This window comes from Pectinophora gossypiella, chromosome Z (assembly GCF_024362695.1).
Source record: "Pectinophora gossypiella chromosome Z, ilPecGoss1.1, whole genome shotgun sequence".
Taxonomy (NCBI): domain Eukaryota; kingdom Metazoa; phylum Arthropoda; class Insecta; order Lepidoptera; family Gelechiidae; genus Pectinophora; species Pectinophora gossypiella.
The window spans coordinates 27,099,480-27,117,528 of NC_065433.1; the positions used below are offsets into that span (position 1 = coordinate 27,099,480).

General features: G+C 38.7%; 3 protein-coding genes across 4 annotated transcripts; 1 reads left to right on the forward strand and 2 right to left on the reverse strand.

The window, feature by feature from the left end:
* Positions 1–41: 41 nt before the first annotated feature.
* LOC126380282 (calcineurin-binding protein cabin-1-like) lies at positions 42–6,539 on the reverse strand. The gene has a single exon (XM_050029570.1). It carries the CDS (start codon positions 6,412–6,414, stop codon positions 283–285), a length of 6,132 nt encoding a protein of 2,043 aa, XP_049885527.1. The 5' UTR covers positions 6,415–6,539; the 3' UTR covers positions 42–282.
* A 330-nt stretch (positions 6,540–6,869) lies between these two features.
* LOC126380385 (probable 28S ribosomal protein S26, mitochondrial) lies at positions 6,870–8,035 on the forward strand. The gene is made up of 2 exons (XM_050029776.1): positions 6,870–7,428; positions 7,796–8,035. The coding sequence occupies exons 1-2, from the start codon at positions 6,961–6,963 to the stop codon at positions 7,970–7,972; spliced, it is 645 nt and encodes a 214-aa protein (XP_049885733.1). The 5' UTR covers positions 6,870–6,960; the 3' UTR covers positions 7,973–8,035.
* On the reverse strand, positions 8,026–17,822 carry LOC126380353 (DNA-directed RNA polymerase III subunit RPC4-like). Of its 2 annotated transcripts, XM_050029728.1 has the most exons (9): positions 17,558–17,822; positions 17,259–17,386; positions 16,798–16,907; positions 16,102–16,234; positions 15,019–15,105; positions 13,056–13,180; positions 12,365–12,487; positions 10,089–10,196; positions 8,026–9,262 (listed from the first exon to the last, which is right to left on the reverse strand). In XM_050029728.1, the coding sequence occupies exons 1-9, from the start codon at positions 17,725–17,727 to the stop codon at positions 9,098–9,100; spliced, it is 1,149 nt and encodes a 382-aa protein (XP_049885685.1). In that variant the 5' UTR covers positions 17,728–17,822; the 3' UTR covers positions 8,026–9,097. The 2 variants fall into 2 exon arrangements, with proteins under 2 accessions (XP_049885685.1, XP_049885686.1); XM_050029729.1 differs by lacking the exon at positions 15,019–15,105.
* Between the last annotated feature and the right edge of the window lie 227 nt (positions 17,823–18,049).

The following is an 18,049-nucleotide window of genomic DNA, read 5'->3' on the forward strand; positions in this document are numbered from 1 at the left end:
GATAGAAGAATACTTTGTTTTCGTAATAAAACCACCTCAAATTGATTGTAATCATGTTTATTAACTTACTGTCACATCTTACAAAAGGCGTGTAAAAAATTATTGCTATTTGATTATCTCTACATCTTGAAAACTTCTGAGTACATAAATATTATATAGACCTATAAAAGCCGCCACTAATTGTATGTATTTCGTGTATTACAAATCCCACAAACCAAAACACTATAAGGCAGTCTGTTCTATTTCTATGTTCTTATAATATCACAACTGAAATTGCTTTAATCAATCGTCGTCGAGAACAATGACCTCGTCAGACGAAATGGGTTTTGGTCGAGTTCCGCTGTCACCGGACGATGTGATCTTCTTGCCATCAGACTTCTTGTGTAAAGCCAGAGGTTGCTTTGGTACGGAACTCTTGGTTACAGTTATGGAAGACGGTAGCTTGCTCAGTGCTAATGACGGCAAACTCTTCAAGCGCTCAGCCAACTTCTCCTGCAGCGTTTTTCCCGAGGTAGATGGCACATGGGGCAGTGGCGGCTTATTGTGAATGGCGCTGTTGAGTATTGAGTTATTTACCATATTAGTATGTGCCTGACTCGGACCGTTATGACTACTGGTGTGTGAAATACCCGGAGGCGCCCCGAACGAAGACAAGTTCGCAGCCATCGATGCAGGTAACGATGGTAGCACAGTCCCCATACTAGGAGCCAAAGGCGCAGACACCGATTTTTGAAGGCCAGTCACACCGGAGCTCGATGTTGGCTTGTTGATAGACGTAGTTGGCGGATTATTATTACTTAATTTCGACGTTTTCGGATGCGAGTTCACAGTTGTATTTGCTCGTGATGGGTTCCCCGGTTTAGGTCCTCTTTTCTGCTTGCTTTTCGGCGGCGATATATTATACGGTGCTAAGTTTTTCGATATAAATTGACGATAGAATTCAGCTTGAAAAGAATTTAGCGATGAATGTATCATGTTTTGAACAGCCGGGTACCCCGCTAGCGCACTGATATTGTTCAAATAAGAAAGTGCAACGGCAGTTTGTTGTGTTAATACTGGATCGGTTAGTGGTGGAAGAAAAGCTGAAGCTATCTCGTGGGCAGACATCTTTGGAAGACTGGAGGCAGGAGTCGACGTGGATGCCATCGGCGCTTTGACGTCATTCTTGGTCTGACTTGCAGTGGTAGCCACTTTTGTAGTTTCCACCGCTGTCCGCGCCGTTTGTCGTTTGTGTGAGTTTTGACTCCTATCAAGGCTAGCTTGTGTAGCCTGCTGCTTTAACGTTTGAATTAGTGACTGGCAGAACTTCATACTAGCATCCACTAAATTCGTGTTTTCAGGAATTGGCACCGTGCTTACAAGTTTATAAGCGTCTATCAATAAATTAGTAAATTGTTTCGAATTCGGTTGCTTTTGAGCCCTTTGATAGGCCCTGTAAATATCCAACATCAAACTCTTTAGCGCTTGTCTTTCTACATCATTGCTCTTCAAGTCTGCTTGCTGGCTGAACTTTAACAGCTGCCCTTTAAGTGACTGTACACAGAGAGAGAACGCTTGTTGAGCAAGTTCTTCGCGGTCCGAGTCTCTTAAGTACTTCTTGTCCGGTTCTGGGATTCTTTGAAGGTGTAAACTTAAATCCAACAATGTTTTGTGATCATCTATTTCTTTTAAGATCTCCATGGTAAGCAATACGGAGCGACTCATATGGAAAGGGAAACCGCCCGCCCGATCTACTTCGTTCAACGGAATTTTCCAGATATTGTTAAAGAAATTCGAATGTTTTCTTTCATTGAAGAGACCTGCCAGTTTCTGTCCCGATCTTGACATAAAGTTTGATAGCATAAGGTCTCTACATCTTTCAATGTCTTTTCCCCGTTTGTAATAAAAATGATAGTGAGCCAAACGGTAAATAGCTTTGTAATGTGGAGGGAATCTACTTGCACAGTCTTCAAGGGCATCAAGACACGCTGAAACAATTTTCATTATTTCCTCATCTGGTAGCGGTTTATCATTTGCAGGATTCGCAGAATTGTTGCTATCTTTACTGTCACTGCTGCTGCTGTCTGTAGTATCTTCGCTGGAACTGGATCCCGACGACGAAGATGATGAACTGCTACTAGAGCTCTCTTTCTTACTCTCTACTACAGGCTCCTTCGTCTTATCCTCTACACCTTCCATAGGTTGTTCTCCATCCCTTATTTCTTTAATACCATTATTTTCTATACTGTTGACATTATTTTGTATAGTCTTGACGTTATTTTGTACAGTGTTGTTAATACTAGTATCTGTTTCTACTTCTTGAATTGAATCTTCTACTTTCTTTGACTGTACAGTCACCTCACCGTTACTTGTTTTTTCTACAGGCTTCATAGACTTTGGCGCTTGAGCATCTTTATTAACTCTCTCGGTGTCATACGAGGCCGATCTTTTAACTTTTGCTGCGGCAGATTCCATCTTCAGTCTTTTAGCTTCATAAGTTACTTCCTCGCCCGCGTCACTAATTGAGCGTTTGAGGATATTGGCAGCATGAACAGGTTCAATCGCTTTCTGGTCAACTTCCACATCGTTGCAATCTTTCTTTGATTTTTTGGCAAACGGACCATTTCTCCACTCTTCTATGCAAGTTGCAAATACTTTTCCCACTGATGTTGGTATAGGTTTATTTTCATGCTGCTCTATGAATTTAAGTATCGATGCATGAATTCTATAATGTAACTCCAACACTTCAATACACAGATGCGTCGGAGAATTATAATTAATTTTAAGGGGATATGTGGCATCTGTTTCTTGCAAGCTTTTTACGCCTTGCAAGTAATAATTTAAGTACTCCGATGGAGGTCTGTTACGCTTCTCGGCAACTTTTCCTAACATGTAGTAATGGAGCCACAAATCCTCATTGGCTTTCTCAGAATCATTACTACTGTTTAAATCATTCAAAACACTTGTAAAACATTTAAGAGTAGTATCTAACATATCTTCTTTTTGCTTTTCTAAGGCCTCAAAATCTTCCATACTCAATGATTCACTTGCTTGCTTTAATAGTCTTGAACAAAATGAGTGAACTGTGTACACAAACATTCCATACTCAATCCATATGTTGCAATGCGTGGGGTCCAGTTCTAAAGCTCTTTTGAAACACCTTATTGTTGCTTTAGCTGGATTTAAATATTCTCTTTCGTTGTTCAAGTTCTTACAAGAATTCAATATTCTTTCTAAATTCACAGCTTTAGCTAAAGATATTTCTGCCCACGACTCTAATCGATCTCTATTAACGATGACGTCTAATAAGTTATATTTTATGGCCATTTTTCCCTCTTCTTTTTTAAAATAATAGTCACCCAAAAGAAAGTAAATATCTTTCATTTTGTAAGGCATCAATGGAGGTATCGTTGGTAATTTGGTTTCTACCCCTTTTATATACTTTTCCACTTCAGGAACATACTTTTGTGGGTCACAGTCAGCAGGCAACAGAGCAAGAATACGGTGAAAAAGATTCTCTGTGTCTGCTGTCAAACCAGATATTTTTCCTTCCAAAGCTGGTAATGTAGGCGGTCTAAATATCTCGTACAATTGTTGAGCTCTTTTCCAGTCTAGAGTATGAGGAGAGACATTGTGATCAGACAAGTACTTAACTTTGTTTTTCCTGGCAGGATGACCAAACAGACAGTAAACACACTGTTCCATATACTGGAACACTTGCTCAGAATATTTAGATAATGCAGGTGACCACAAACGTGGTACCACTGTATCTAATATGAAGTAAAGGAGTTTACCTTCATTTTTACAGCACCAGCCCCTATTTCCCAATTGCTCATGAGCAATAAAGAGAACCATTAATGGGTTAGGCACTTCTTCTCCTCCTTCAGTTGATGGCAAAGTAATAAGCGAATCTTCTTCCCTTTGTAAAATAAAATGCATTATGATCCAAGGGGCTACTGTTCCAAATGGCATTTCAGCAGCATTAGTCTCTACTTGGTGGCCTATAATTCTAATGAGATCTTCTAGTCCTTGACTTTTTATTTTACCTGGAACCGACTCCAAACATGATAACCCTTCAGTTGTCAGAATATGTTCCATTGAACTGAGAATTTTGACAACAGTTAAAGTCCATTTCTCATAATCTGATGCTCCTGAGGTTAAACGAAAGTAGTGTTTCAATGCCTCGTGTAGGCATTTCAAAGCCCACAGGAAACATTCACTAGTGTTATCCAGTGCCCAATAAGAATCCAATATTAAAGACAGTTGAACAGCAAAATCTAAGGGCATTTCTTCCTCTTGCTTCCTATCCATGTCTTTACAATGTGTAAATGAATCTGTTAGGATTTCCAAAACTTTATCATACTCACTTCTTTCATAGAGATCCACAACAGTTGAAAGTTTGTTATTTCTTTCAAAATATTTGATGTATGTTGATATCATATTCTGATTTATGACAGGTTGATATGAAAAATTCACAAGTGACAGACTGTACGAATTCACTCCATCCTCATCCACCAGTGCTTCAAATTGATGTGTGAGTTGATATAAGCAATCAAGGGCGAGTTCTTGACATTTGTTCACCATGTGAATATGTAGTTTAACCCAAAGCTGTCTCAACATGTACTCAAGGATATCTGTACTACAGAAAATGTGTGGTTTTAAATTCAGCAGTCTTCCTATAGATTCAATCACACTCAAATCATAAATTTGATTTTCTTTTTCTTCAGTTGACAATGCTAATTTAGAATTAACAGAAAATTCTTCAACCAACAAGTTAATTGCGACATATTGTAATATATCATTATCGAAAGTCGATGGAGGGCTTATGTGCGAGTTGTAACATTTATTTGCCTCTATAAAAACATTAGACAGACCTTCTGGCCATTGCACTTTCCACTTTTTAGCTAAGAACACCAAATATTCCTGCAAAATTTCGATAATATCTCCTTTGCCTTCACTATATCTTTCAATGAACTGTTTTACATCATTTTGTTCATTTTCTGACCCAAAATAATTTTCCGTTTCCTTTGTTTCTCTGTCGCCTTTTTCATTCAGAGTTACATTCGCTTCTTCACCATTACTTACACCATTTTGTTCTGTGTGGACAGTATCTGGATTTAAATAATTGGGTATCATCCTTCGAAGAGTGTCATAGATATTGTTATCAAGGCGATCTTGTTTGTTCACTGTTGTCCTGCGTCTAGATCTTCTTTTATTACACCACTCCCATTGTTCCAAAAAACTTAAAGCACTGCCTCGTCGTCGTGTTGGAGCTTTTTTCTTAGGCTCTGGTGGATTATTTTCAGCTTTCTCAGAATCGGGAGGTGTTATTTCAGTATCACTTTCGACTTTTTCTACTTCAGTGGTCCCTTTATCTGACAAATCATTATTTTCACTTGTTTTATCCTCTGATGTTGTTTCTGTAGTTTTATCTTTATCTTCATCTATTACTGAATTTTCTTCTAGCTTGCTTTCTGTCATTTGTACTTCATTCACTCCTTTGCTATCATCTGTAGAAGGGTCCTTTTCTTCTATCTCAAATACCATTTGTAATTGACAGGCATGACTATAATAATTCTCGGCCATATAGCTATGCATATGCACAAGTGAATCCCCAACAGCTTTCCAAGTCAGTCTTGATACCGGTTTTATCAGTTTCAATTTAGGTAGAACATATTTAAACCGACCTGCAGCTTGTTGTCGTAAATAATCCTCTTGTATTTGTGCAGCCTCCTTAAGTAGTTTCTCTGCTTTCTCTTCATCCACTGGATCTTCATCTTTCTCATCCCATTTGTATATTGGGTTCATGTATTCCATAAAACAACGAATGTATGGGTATTTGGTGTAAATATGCTGACGGTACACAAGACCTCTCATATATCCTGGATCAAGTAGCAGTGCATCATAGATGGTAGAAATACATTCTTCTTTGAAATCTAAACCCATCAACAAAGTGACAATTTTGTCCAGGCAAGGCCAATGATTAGGGTTTCGCTCGACTCCCCGTTGAAAGGCATGGAGAGCCATTTCGTATCGGGAACCGCGCAAACATGTGAGCCCAAACCTGTGCCACAGGGTGATGTCGCTGTCATCTAAATCGGCGGCGGCAGCATACGCTTCTATGGCGGCATCGATGTCATTAGCTGCGTTCAGCATCGACGCAAGATTTTTGTAACATAAATACTTCAAATTGAATAAAGGCCCGGAAGTTTTCTCGCCAGGCGCCGGCTTTTTGACTCCATCTAGTAGTTCGGTATCCAACAAATCTCTGAGAAGTTTGGTAGCGTCCGCAAGGTTTTCTTTTCTTTGTAACTCGAGGGCCTTTGAGTACTGCTGTAAGGCAATCTGCTCCAACGCTTCCTTAGTGACTTCCTCTTCAGAGCGACTTTCATCTTCAGACTCCTTGTTCAAAGCCGCGAGTTTGATCATTGTCATAAAAAATCCGCTCTGATTTCGTAAATGATAGTCATAAATTAACGAAAAGAAATTCTCTAGAGAGCCGCCGGTCAATCATTTTTCTTTAGTAAATTACCTTATCTCTACACTAATATGCCACCAATCCATAAACGAAAAATATTTTTTTTTTATATTCGCAACAGTCGCTAATTCTGCAATGCTAATTTAGATTTAGGACGAATCGATGTTTTGTTATGCTCGAGTTGTATCGAATAATCAAAAAGTAATTTACTTACTTTATCTGCTGTACCTGGGTTATATATACTTACAAAAATATATCTTTTCTAGTAAAAATCAGATAAATATTTTTTTCCTTTAAGATTCTCAAACATTTAATTAAGTCGAAGCCTTCTCTTAGGCAGCATGGTTTTACGATTTTAGCCTGTCCCATAAATGGGCAAAAGGAAAAAATATTGCCTTCTCTTTCTGCCACTGTCAAAACAAATTTAAAGGTTATGTGGTTCGATCGAAGTCGAACCTAAAAAATAATATCTATTGTAGCCGTTTACTTATAATCTCTAAAATATGATGTCCTTCAAATCATTACTAAAACGCACAAGTCCAATGGTGGTACAAAGCGCGCAAGCTCACAGGAAGCCACGTTGGTTGCCAGTGGCGAGGACCAAGATTTATCGTATTCCAAAACGGCCTGAAGTCTCCGAAGAGGAACGGTTGGAGTTGTTACGGATAAACAATAACTATAAGACACAGATGCGGGCGATCCGACGGTTCTTTCACGAGGAGATGATTAAGGAGAAGTCTACGCTGGAGAGCACAAGTTCTGAGATGTCACAGCGGATTGAGGCCGAGGAGTGGGAGCGGTGCGTGGCGGTGAACGCGCGTTGGAACGAGCAGGTGGCAGCGGAGCGCGAGCAGCGGCGCGTGCAAGAGCTGGCTGCATTGGAGAAGTACGCCCTGAAGCGCATGGATGCCAAGGACGCAGAACAATCGGCTAGGGCCGCTAAGGCTTCCGCTGAGATTAAGTTGCAGAAGGTATGTGCAATTATCTATTATACAAGGTTTAGTACTGAAAATGATTAGTAAAATCATTATGAAAATAATAAAAATACATAGTGTGTTGGTCAACACATGCTAGTCCCTGCTTGATGAAAGGTTTTTGAACAAATAAAATTATTGAAACCTATGTGACCCACAGTGGAGTAGCTTGGTGGTGCTCCAGACACGGTGGAGCATACTTGCTCTTTACACCCTCCAGCTGAGTAAGACGCCTGTGCCACAGTGGGACATTATACTATAGGTTGTTTATGTTTGTTTGTTGTTGACGTAAAGGTATATCCACTAATTTCAATTTTGAAATGTATTTTTTATTAATACTAATTTTACTTTTTACTTATTACAGGAGCTGAGTGCAACATTCATTACCCCTGAGACATTAGATGAAGCTATTGACCATGCACTCGCCAACCCCTTAGACTTCAACTTTGCTATTGACTTGAAGGGCACACAATACCCTGGACGAGAAACCCCGATCACAGCACCAAAGGATGAGCCGAAACCAGCCACAGCCCAATCTTAGTTCTAATAAATGTATGTGTAAATAAAATTGTAGTTATAAATAAAAAACGTCTGTTAATCACAAGCTGTTTAATTACACATTCATAATCACATGAGAATATTGCGAATATAACAGTCTCACTATGTTTTACTTATGCTTAATAACAAATGATCCAGCATTTGCTCTCACCATCATGTCATGTTAGTCTTTGCTGCCAGCAATAGCTAGGAAATATAGGTTTTCACAGAAGTGATTTAGAAACCAGATAAAATTAACAACTGGCATCATCCATCCCTTTCTTAATGGATAAGAAAATGACCATTATGACTACGGAGTTGTCTGCCGGAATTGGCACCTATCAGATTATACAAGAATACAAAATCTACATTATATTAATAGATTTCTGAAATGGTATTATACAAAAGTACAATAATGCTTTCCTGGCCATTGGCAGCATACTTCGGAAATACATCTTCTGACTAAGTAACACACAATTAACTTACTTATTTTCTACTTGTTGAAATACTTTTTATTTCAACAAACCTCACATAAAGAAAAGGACGACATACAAAATATTTGTTCTGTCTCATGTTGTTACATTCGAATTTGGCAGTGGTACACTCACACAAGGATGTACAGTACAGTCATGAAAAGTAGTGTTGCCGAACCATCCATAGTTTGACTATAGATAGTTAACGTTGAAAATCATCTATCGTTAGGACAGTAAATATAAGCTTATTTAGATCAATACAATCATCATACAGCGAGAACTATTGATAGCATTGCTTCTGAATATTACAAGGAGTATCAAACTCGTTATTTTTACTATTGATACTATAGATTTTTTTCAACCATCATCAGTGCTCTGTCGATAGGCAACACTAATGTACAGCCTACCAAAGACTCATCAGAAAAATATATTGTTGATCCAATTTCATCACACGTTGCGCTAGTCAAAGGGGGGTTAAAAAGGCCCAATCGAAACAACTCTTCTAAAAACCAATATTGCAATTTGACATTTGCGCATATTAAAGTAAGGCAATGCAAACAAATGTCAAATAGCAATATTGCTTTTGTAGATGAATTACTATGAAGTGGCCCTTTTAACTCGCCTGAAGTCCTCAGCTCTTCAGGTCCTCCACGCCCTCACAATCGTCCTCCTGCTTCCTGGAACAGTGCCTCCCAGTCCGGGACAATGTTCAGTTTGTGCTGCACCGCGCCCAGGGATACGAGGGTCGCAGACCTGCTGGCCTCGTCCACCGCCATGGACACCACCTCCTGGTGGAACGCCGACTTCGTGCCAAGGCTCACCTGGACAACAATAAATCACATTCGTCTATTTAACACTATTTTGAAAGACAAGAAATTCTAACATTCAATTAATTCAAAGAGTAATTATTTATTAGTACCTAATCTAATTATTCTTGGGGACACTCCAGGTTACGTTAGCCATTTAACGTGTTGACATTCGGGTACATAATTAAGATCTGTCTAATGTCTTTATAGAAGCAAATGTAATGGCAGAAGTATATAAAAATATTTGTTGTTTGATCTTTATATAGAATTGTTGCTACCTATAAAGCTTGGCTTTATTTTGATCTGAATCATAATGGGTAGAAGATGTAATTGTGGCTGGGTGTAATAAAAAGGGTTATAAAATATGCATGTCTGTTATTAATGAAATTAGAAGGTTGAACGAAGGAAAATCTCTACAGCGTCAACTATATTGTATTTGTCCTCAAAAACGTAACCTGGAATACCCTGGAGTACCCTTATTGTATGTCACAATATGACTAAATGTGCTGTATACTAAAAGCAATACCTACTTCCATCTGTCTTCCCTCCACCAACCCGCCGTGGGGCAGCGTGGTGGAGTATGCTCCATACCCCCTCCGGTTGATTGAGGGGAGGCCTGTGCCCAGCAGTGGGACGTATAATAGGCTATTTATTAGTATTTATGTATACTTCCATCTGTATACCATTGAATTTCGGGTAATAAGGATCGCGAAGCCCCCAGTTTAGAAAAGTGTTTTTATTTCTGTAGTTACCTCAGTAGTTGCCCACTGGCAATACAACATAGCTGCTTATGGTCGAGGGACCGATCGCATGTTAGTAGAATAAAAGAAAAAAAAGTTACCTCAAAGATGGTTTTGCCAAGTGCCATGGTGACACGCCCGGAGTGGTGTATCCGCAACTTGCCGATCTGGCCTTCCTCCAAATCCTTCAACCTACACCTGATGTCCGCCTGTAAATAATATATAATAATTACTTGCCCTTGACTTGCCGCAAGTTACTAATTTATTTTGTTCTAAGTGCATTTTTCACTAACACAAGTTGTCTCGACCATTATAGCCGGCGATACGGCTCACCAGTCACTCACTCACATTGGTCTAACGCAGTGGTTCCTAACCTTTTTAATGTCACTACCCCTGTGAACAAATATGGAAAATGAGTTTACCCTTAATTTAAAATAATTAAAACCACACAAATTCGAACGAATATACACTTCTCATCAAAAAAATCGAAACACCTTGCAAGTTTACGTTTTGTCAGGATTATCAGAAAAATGTGTACATTTAGCAATAAATGTTAAATGTCGTTTAATAGTGAGTAATATGAGCTTATCAAATCTTAATGTTAATGTTCTAAATTTAAATGAATTTTTCATAGGTTTCGTATTTTGTTAAATGAGTCATTTTTATTCCGTATGGAGTATAAAGGAAATGGATAAAACAACACACGTAAATGAAAAAAAAAGCTAAAAAACGTTTATTTAATAACTTGTATTCCCTCCCCGACCTCTAATTACTGCTTCCATACGGTTCTTCATCGATCGGATGAGAGTCACGATCACATGCTGTGGTATATTGTCCCATTCCTCTTGGATTGCATCTTGCAGCTGGCTAAGTGTTTCTGGGGCAGGATCTCTTGCTCGAATTCGTCTCTTTAATTCATCCCACAGATGTTCAATGGGATTCATGTCCGGGCTTCTTGCTGGCCATTCCATAATAGAGATATCGACTTCGTTAAGATAATCTCGTACGACGCCCGCGGTGTGAGCCCTAGCATTGTCGTGCATGAATATGAAGCCGTTGCCAATAAAATGTGCATAGGGCATCACATGAGGCTCGAGACACTCTTCGACGTACCGATGACAGTTTAGTGCAGGCAGACGTGGCCCAGACACGAAAGCAAGCTCTGTCTTACCGTCGGCGCTGATTCCTCCCCAAACCGTCCACGAACCGCCACCATAGCTGACCTTTTCTTCAATGCAGCATTGTGCATAGCGTTCTCCGTCTCTTCTGTAGACCTTGTTCCTTCAGTCGTTACCATACAGCATAATTTTACACTCATCAGAAAAAAGAACTTTGCTCCACTGTAAGGTATGACCAATTTAGGTGCTCACGTGCAAAGTTAAGGCGCGCTCTTCGATGGTCTGCAGTTAATTTCGGCCCATTTGCTGGCTTATGCGGTACCAGTCCACGATCCTTCAACCTTCTTCTAATTGTAGAGTCACTTACAGCCACCCTTCGTACAACACGAAGCCGCTGCTGCAGTTGAAAAGCGTTAAGGCGTCGATTTCTTAAAGAAGTTGTTACATACAATAAATCGATCATCTCGCTCAGAAGTGACCCGATTCCTGCCTGATCCTGAACGGCGCGTGAACAAACCAGTCTCCCGATAACGTTTATAGACTCTATGAACAGATGACAGGCTTAGATGCAGTCTTGCAGCCACAACACGCTGACTAAGGCCAGAATCCAGCAATGCCACAACTTGGGCGGCTTCTGTGGGCGAAGTATCCATACGTTTTAGAAAAAAAACCTTTTTTCAGACGTCCCAAAGTCACAGTATTGAAATAAAAAACAAAAAGTTTAAGGATAGGCGCCAATTTTTAGTTTTTAAACGCTAAATGTACTCCAACCCTAAACACACATTTGTCTCAAAACAGTGATTCATTTCGTTTATAAGATAAACAAATGAAATTCTAATTTTGAATTTAGAATTTTCGCTTATTACTGTAATGGCCAAACTGCCAGCTATACATTTATGTATTTTTTTTTCATCGTATGAATTCTTTTTTGTGTTAAATTCGGACAGAAACAATGAAAACGGAAGTGTTTCGATTTTTTTGATGAGAAGTGTATGTTTATTATGTAAGTAAGAAAATGCACGTTTAGGGAACTAGTAAAGTAATATATAAATCTCGGAGTTTGAAATTGCTTTGCATTCGCTATTATTTTGTTTATTGCTATTTTAATACTATTTCGTGCCATCCCGTGTTATCCCCGTAGAATCTCCGTTTTACCCCTGAGGGGGTAATTACCCCCAGGTTAGGAACCACTGGTCTAACAGAAAGCTGGGTGGGAAATAGGCTTTATGTGTGTATGTATGGGTGTGTTAGCTACTTACTGGTATAGACTCATCATCCGGGTCGGAAGGTGCGGCGGGCGTGGTAGTCAGCTGATCCCTGGATTTGCGATGTGGAGGACTGTCGTCCCCGCCGGGGCCGCGACCCGGCAGGGTGTCTGGTAACTAAAACGACAATTTTTTTTTTTTTTTCGCTCTTCAGTCTCGAAGAAAAAAACATTTTTTACTTCCGGACACCACAGACACAGACAGACAGAAACCACACGGAAATCAATACACAGAAAAAAAAGAAACAAAAAACAAAACAAAAAGAAAACCAAGATCAAAACTCATTAACAAAAATAAAGAAAAACAAACCAAAATCATAAAAATGATAACAATAAGAAGCGGCGACGTAGGCGATCATCATCACCAATCTTCATCTTCAATTGTGGTTGAGCGTTGGGCTCACGATCCGGAAGTCCTGGGTTCGATTCCCGCTGGGAAGCTATCACAAAAATCCCATAAACTGGGTATTAGTTTCGTTAGGACATTACAGGCTGATCACCTGATTGTCCGAAAGTCGAACGAAATCGAACGCGGACTTCTAGATTCGTGAACCCAACGCTATAACCACTAGACCACGGAGGCTGTTACTTAGACAATAAATACAATAGTCAAGACCGGTATCATCTTTTATTTCTCCGACATGATAGTCCTCAAGCTTACAAGGGGACTAAAAAACAAACTATACCTTCACCAGCATCAGTGTGGACTGGTCGCTCCTGAGTAGGTCCACCAGGTCCGAGTTATCCAGCACTTCCTTCTTCACAGTCACTTTTGGCTTCATCTCCACTACCGGCTTGGTGTCTGGTGGCGCTGTAGATAAAACCGACATCAGGCTGAGAAATGGAGGAGTAACTATCATGCCACGGGTACATATCGTCACCATAATGAAAACCTTATAAGCGCCTTTTTGAAAAATCACATTCGAAATATAATTATCGTGAACAAAACCTTTTTCAAAAATTTGTAATCTCAATTTTCAACCAGAATGAAATAGGCTAGTTTTCAATTAGTCAAATCCATTACTTTTTACTATACCTTTTTTTTGACGTGACTTATTGTAGATTTACCGCAGATGGCATTAACTAGGTACAGTCATGAGCAATATAATGTACCTACTTTGGGACTCTGTCGCACTAACATATTTGACATTTAGTGAGACTTACAGTTCAATTTGTCAAAAAAGTTAATGTGACATGGTACCAAAGTGTATACATATTAATGCTCGTGACCGTACTTGGCCGGACAAATGGGGAGCGCTGAAGGCTCGGGTGAGAGCCTTTTACAACGTTTAAGACAACAGGTTTGAGGGTGCCCAGTTGGGCGCGAACCTCTGCTCAAAGCGTCGTCTGAGATTACTAAACCTTAAAACACGAAAATACTATGGAATTTGCATAAAAAAACGCAGTTACCTCATAGGAAAACGTGATAAAATGTCGGACTGATTATAACGTTTGTATTGATTAAAATTCATAAATAAATTAAATAAAAAAAGAAAATGTTTTTTATTAGTTTTAGATCTATCTTTATTTAGTAACCAGAATTTGATAATTTATCTTGAACCTAGTACACGATCCAATTAGTTGAATGAAATCGAGGTTTTGTTGAAGAAAATCACATTGTAATATGATTTTAAAAAATACGTGTATAAGACTTTTATCTAAAAGGTAACGATATACTAAGAAGCTTAGAAAAAAATATTTATGCTCCATTCATTATAGTTGGACTAAATTGACAGCTGTCAGAGCTGTACATTAACTTTATGTCGCTAGGTACGGGGTAATTAAAGCATAGTTCGGGGACGCAATAAAGGTACTAATACTTAAGTACGTAAGCTATGTAACCCTGGTGGTAGTAGGTGAAGTCGGTCACTGACCTCACACACCCGAGAAGGTACCTACGGAGGAGTAAATTTCAATGTCACCGCAATCTGAGAATGACATTGTCATTGACCGTAGTGACAATTTAAATAACATACAAAATACCAATAAAAAAATCACTCGGTGACACAATTAGTGAAACCAAAGTGATACCCATCACAAACAGTGAACATGCTAAATCGACAAATTGGTGGTTCGAACACGTCTGGTGCAAATATCCAATTAGAAAATACATAAGTTGGCAACATACATAAGTTAATAAAAAAAAAATAAAAAAAGGATATTTGCATAAAGACAAAAGATTACAGGATATTTTTTTGATAAATAACCAGATCGTACTAAGTATTTTAGCTTTCCATATTTGATTTTTTGCTTTGCTGATAGTGCATAAGACAACCGTTTAATATACTATCGCGGAGCTCCGTGCGTCGTATAGTTTGCGGACGACTGGAGTGTATAGTAAAAGTATGCTTTTGTGCTTATTTTATTCGTTTGTACTAGTCCTATACTTATGTCTTTGTACAATAAAGAATGATTGATTAAAGTATGAACTATTTGTTCATATATTTGTTTGTTGTATGATATGTATGGCGCGCGTTTCGCGTTCACTTGGCCCTCCCAACCTTTTTCTCCTATTCCGTGTTGTTAAGTATATTCATTGTTTATGACGGGCTTAAAGAGTTACGGATGTAGAAGCCGGTTGGTAGCCGTGGTGGAACAGTCCACCAGGCGAATCCTTGGCTGCTGAGAAAAGAATAGCATTAGTCTTACAACGAGCGTCCGGGTCCTCAGGTTCAATCTTCACAATCACCTCCTTCTTCACCTGAATCTGCTTCTTGGCTTGTTTAACCGACTGGCCTAGAAATTGACGTTTACCATTCATTCGTCAAACTGGCAAAGAAAATGATAAATCGCGCGCGCGGCGCTTCGACCAATAAACGATACAAATGCTATCTACGAAGATGAACGTCGTATTGGTCGTATTGGTCGAAGGCTTCGATATAATTCGCGCCGCGCGCGGCGCTGTTGTCGTGCAGAGCCTACGGGCCACGTTCCTTAATAAAAGTATAGATGGCTCTGTCCGATGCTGTCTACATGTAACCTTCTAATTTCATGGATTTCAGACATTTGCATTACCTTTCTTTTTGGGTGTAAAATGATGACAAATGTTTATTACACCCAGGTACAACATATCTTCCAACCTTATTCTGATCAAAATAAAGACAAGCAGTATAGCCTCTGCTATTTATTAACTATTTTATATAACTATACAAAAAAATAATATTATTATTTTTTTGTATAGTTATATAAAATAGTTAATAATCGTTGGAGTAGCGCCATCTGTATTTTTTTTGGGGAATATGGCCTGGAAAGTACGTCATTGGTGAGTAATGAATGGAAAGAAAGTTTGATATCTGTAGATATAATCATGAGGGTACCTTTAATGGGAGATATGACTAGATATTAATTTACAAGTCTTGCGACCACGGCACTAGTGGCATTGTATCTGCATTTAATATTATGATTTATCAATTAGTTCGATTACATTCCGCGGATCTTCATTCGGGGCGCGTACGGTTTAAAAAAACTCGAATATACCTATATAGTATAACTGTCACACACACGACGCTACAAATACTGTGCTATCATCAATATAGATCCGACGTTATCTACGTGGAAAGCATGCGCTGCGTCTATCGGTTAAAGACTAGAAGCTCGCGATTTATGTCGCGTCGCGCTAGCCATGTCGCAAGTGCAAGTTAGTGGATTATCTATTTTATAATACTTTTTTAATACTGATTAAATTTAAGAAAAAATGTCTGTTATCCTATGCAAACCGCCTGTTTATTTTACCTCCATCATCCATGGGCAATTTGATTGGAGCGTTCTTGTTAACAACGTCTTTGAAGTCTTCACTGTCGTCGTCACTGAAGGTTCCCCGAGACATAACTGCTTTTATTTTCTGTTCCTCCAGTTCTTTATCAATCTGTTATAAAATAAGTTTGGTTATATTCGGTCTCGCGCGTCACAAATTAGTGTTAAGAATTTCCTGCCTTGTATTGATTTCTCAAAAGATGTGTTTATTAGACGGACAAATACATGTGGGCTGTCATAATTCGTTAGTTGCATTTTGTAAAGGTGCTACTTCTTATGCCTGCCTTATGCCTCAAAAAGAAAATACACATGGGATAATATCTATATCTAATGCCTAATTTATATATAAAAAAATATATAATATATAATAACATTATTAAAAGAATAATTTGTAAGTGTCAGACGTGTCACCTCAATGAAGGCAACCCAGTAAAGAGGGGGCCAGCCACACCATCTAAAATCAAAGTCATATTAGCTGTTTATGGTCTCTTAACCGATAGCATATTATGTTGCAAAAATCAGAAAAAAACTTATAGTATGACTACGGATGACCATGGTCTGTCACTATATTTAGATGGTCTATGACTGAGAAAGCATAGTTTGTTGTCTATCTTTCCCAATTATAATTTTCTTGCTACCACTACAACTACACATATATGTATAGACGGTACTGACCTTAACAACATCCTTGACTCGGATTGTAGGTCGCTGCAGTACTGGAGTAGTCGACTCACTGTCCCTGTTGTATGAGCCACGAGATGCTTGCCGCTGTCCACCTCCCAAACCTTAAATCGAAACATAATAAGCACATCATACATTAATCTTGTTTTTAATTGTAGCTGCTTTACCTTCAAGAGAATGGTAAATTGGTTACTATGGCAGAAATGGTTTATTTAAAATAAAATTAGGGTATGTTTGTACCTTGGCACAAATATCAAATATGGATACAAGCATGAGTACCCATGTATATGTTTTAGCTGGGCACAGCCAAAGTGGAGCAGCATAATGGAGTATGTTCTGTGCTGTACCCCCTTCAAGGCATAAGGATACAATGAGAAGTCTGGGCCCAGCAGAGGGACATACATACCCTGTTCATGTAATATAGAAAGACAAACGAGCATATAAAGACGATGTACCTTCAGAAAATACTCCACCGGACTTAATAATGTTGGCTCCATTTCTAAAGTTCTTATTTCGTTCGTTTTTGTTACGGTCCCGTTTGCCTTTTTCTTCTTTCTTCTGCTCTTTATTTCCAGCTGACGGCCTGGAAACAGGGTTTGGAGCGAATGTAAAACTCATCCCAAATACATCTTATGTTTCAACATAATTAATTACCTATAAAGAATCAAGAAGCCGCTAGTGAAAAACTGCGATTTCTCTGTACATTTATGAGTCAAAAGTAATTAAATTAAATTTTGCTAATTAATGTCCTTACCCTTTAGTTTTGTTTCTAGATACGTTAAGATTCGGCGTAAATACTTTTCTGTTCGTTTTTACACCACCTAAAGTGTAATCACGCGGGGGTTTGAAAGTAGCGAGGCGTTCCGACATGTCGATCCCTGCGCCATTTGTTTTAGGCATTTTCTTTTCTTCTGAATTCGACATTTTTAATAAAGACGAAATTCTTCACATGCACATTGCCTTAAGTTGTAAAATGTAAACACCACGACCACAGACCAAGTAGACTAACGACCTCAAAATGTGTGTGGTGTTTTTTTTAACTCATGACAGTTATCGATTCAGCTAGAAGTAAGCATAATGAATTCTTAACCATAAACAATCCAGAATAAGAATCGATATGATATATCGACACTAAAAACAAAAATAAATCGTGTTAAAATATAATCTTAATACTTAATAGTCATAAATTATTAGAAATCAGAATCATTTATTCAACGTAATTATCATTGATAAACTTGTTGAAGGT

Excerpts from the sequence above, each read along its gene's own strand:
- LOC126380282 (XM_050029570.1), bottom strand. The coding sequence starts at position 6,414 with ATGACAATGATCAAACTCGCGGCTTTGAACAAGGAGTCTGAAGATGAA.
- LOC126380353 (XM_050029728.1), bottom strand. The coding sequence starts at position 17,727 with ATGTCGAATTCAGAAGAAAAGAAAATGCCTAAAACAAATGGCGCAGGG. Across the intron at positions 17,387-17,557 it reads TCTAGAAACAAAACTAAAGG|GCCGTCAGCTGGAAATAAAG; the intron begins GTAAGGACATTA and ends CCCTGTTTCCAG. Across the intron at positions 15,106-16,101 it reads ATTGCCCATGGATGATGGAG|GCCAGTCGGTTAAACAAGCC; the intron begins GTAAAATAAACA and ends GTCAATTTCTAG.
- LOC126380385 (XM_050029776.1), top strand. The coding sequence starts at position 6,961 with ATGATGTCCTTCAAATCATTACTAAAACGCACAAGTCCAATGGTGGTA. Across the intron at positions 7,429-7,795 it reads CTGAGATTAAGTTGCAGAAG|GAGCTGAGTGCAACATTCAT; the intron begins GTATGTGCAATT and ends TACTTATTACAG.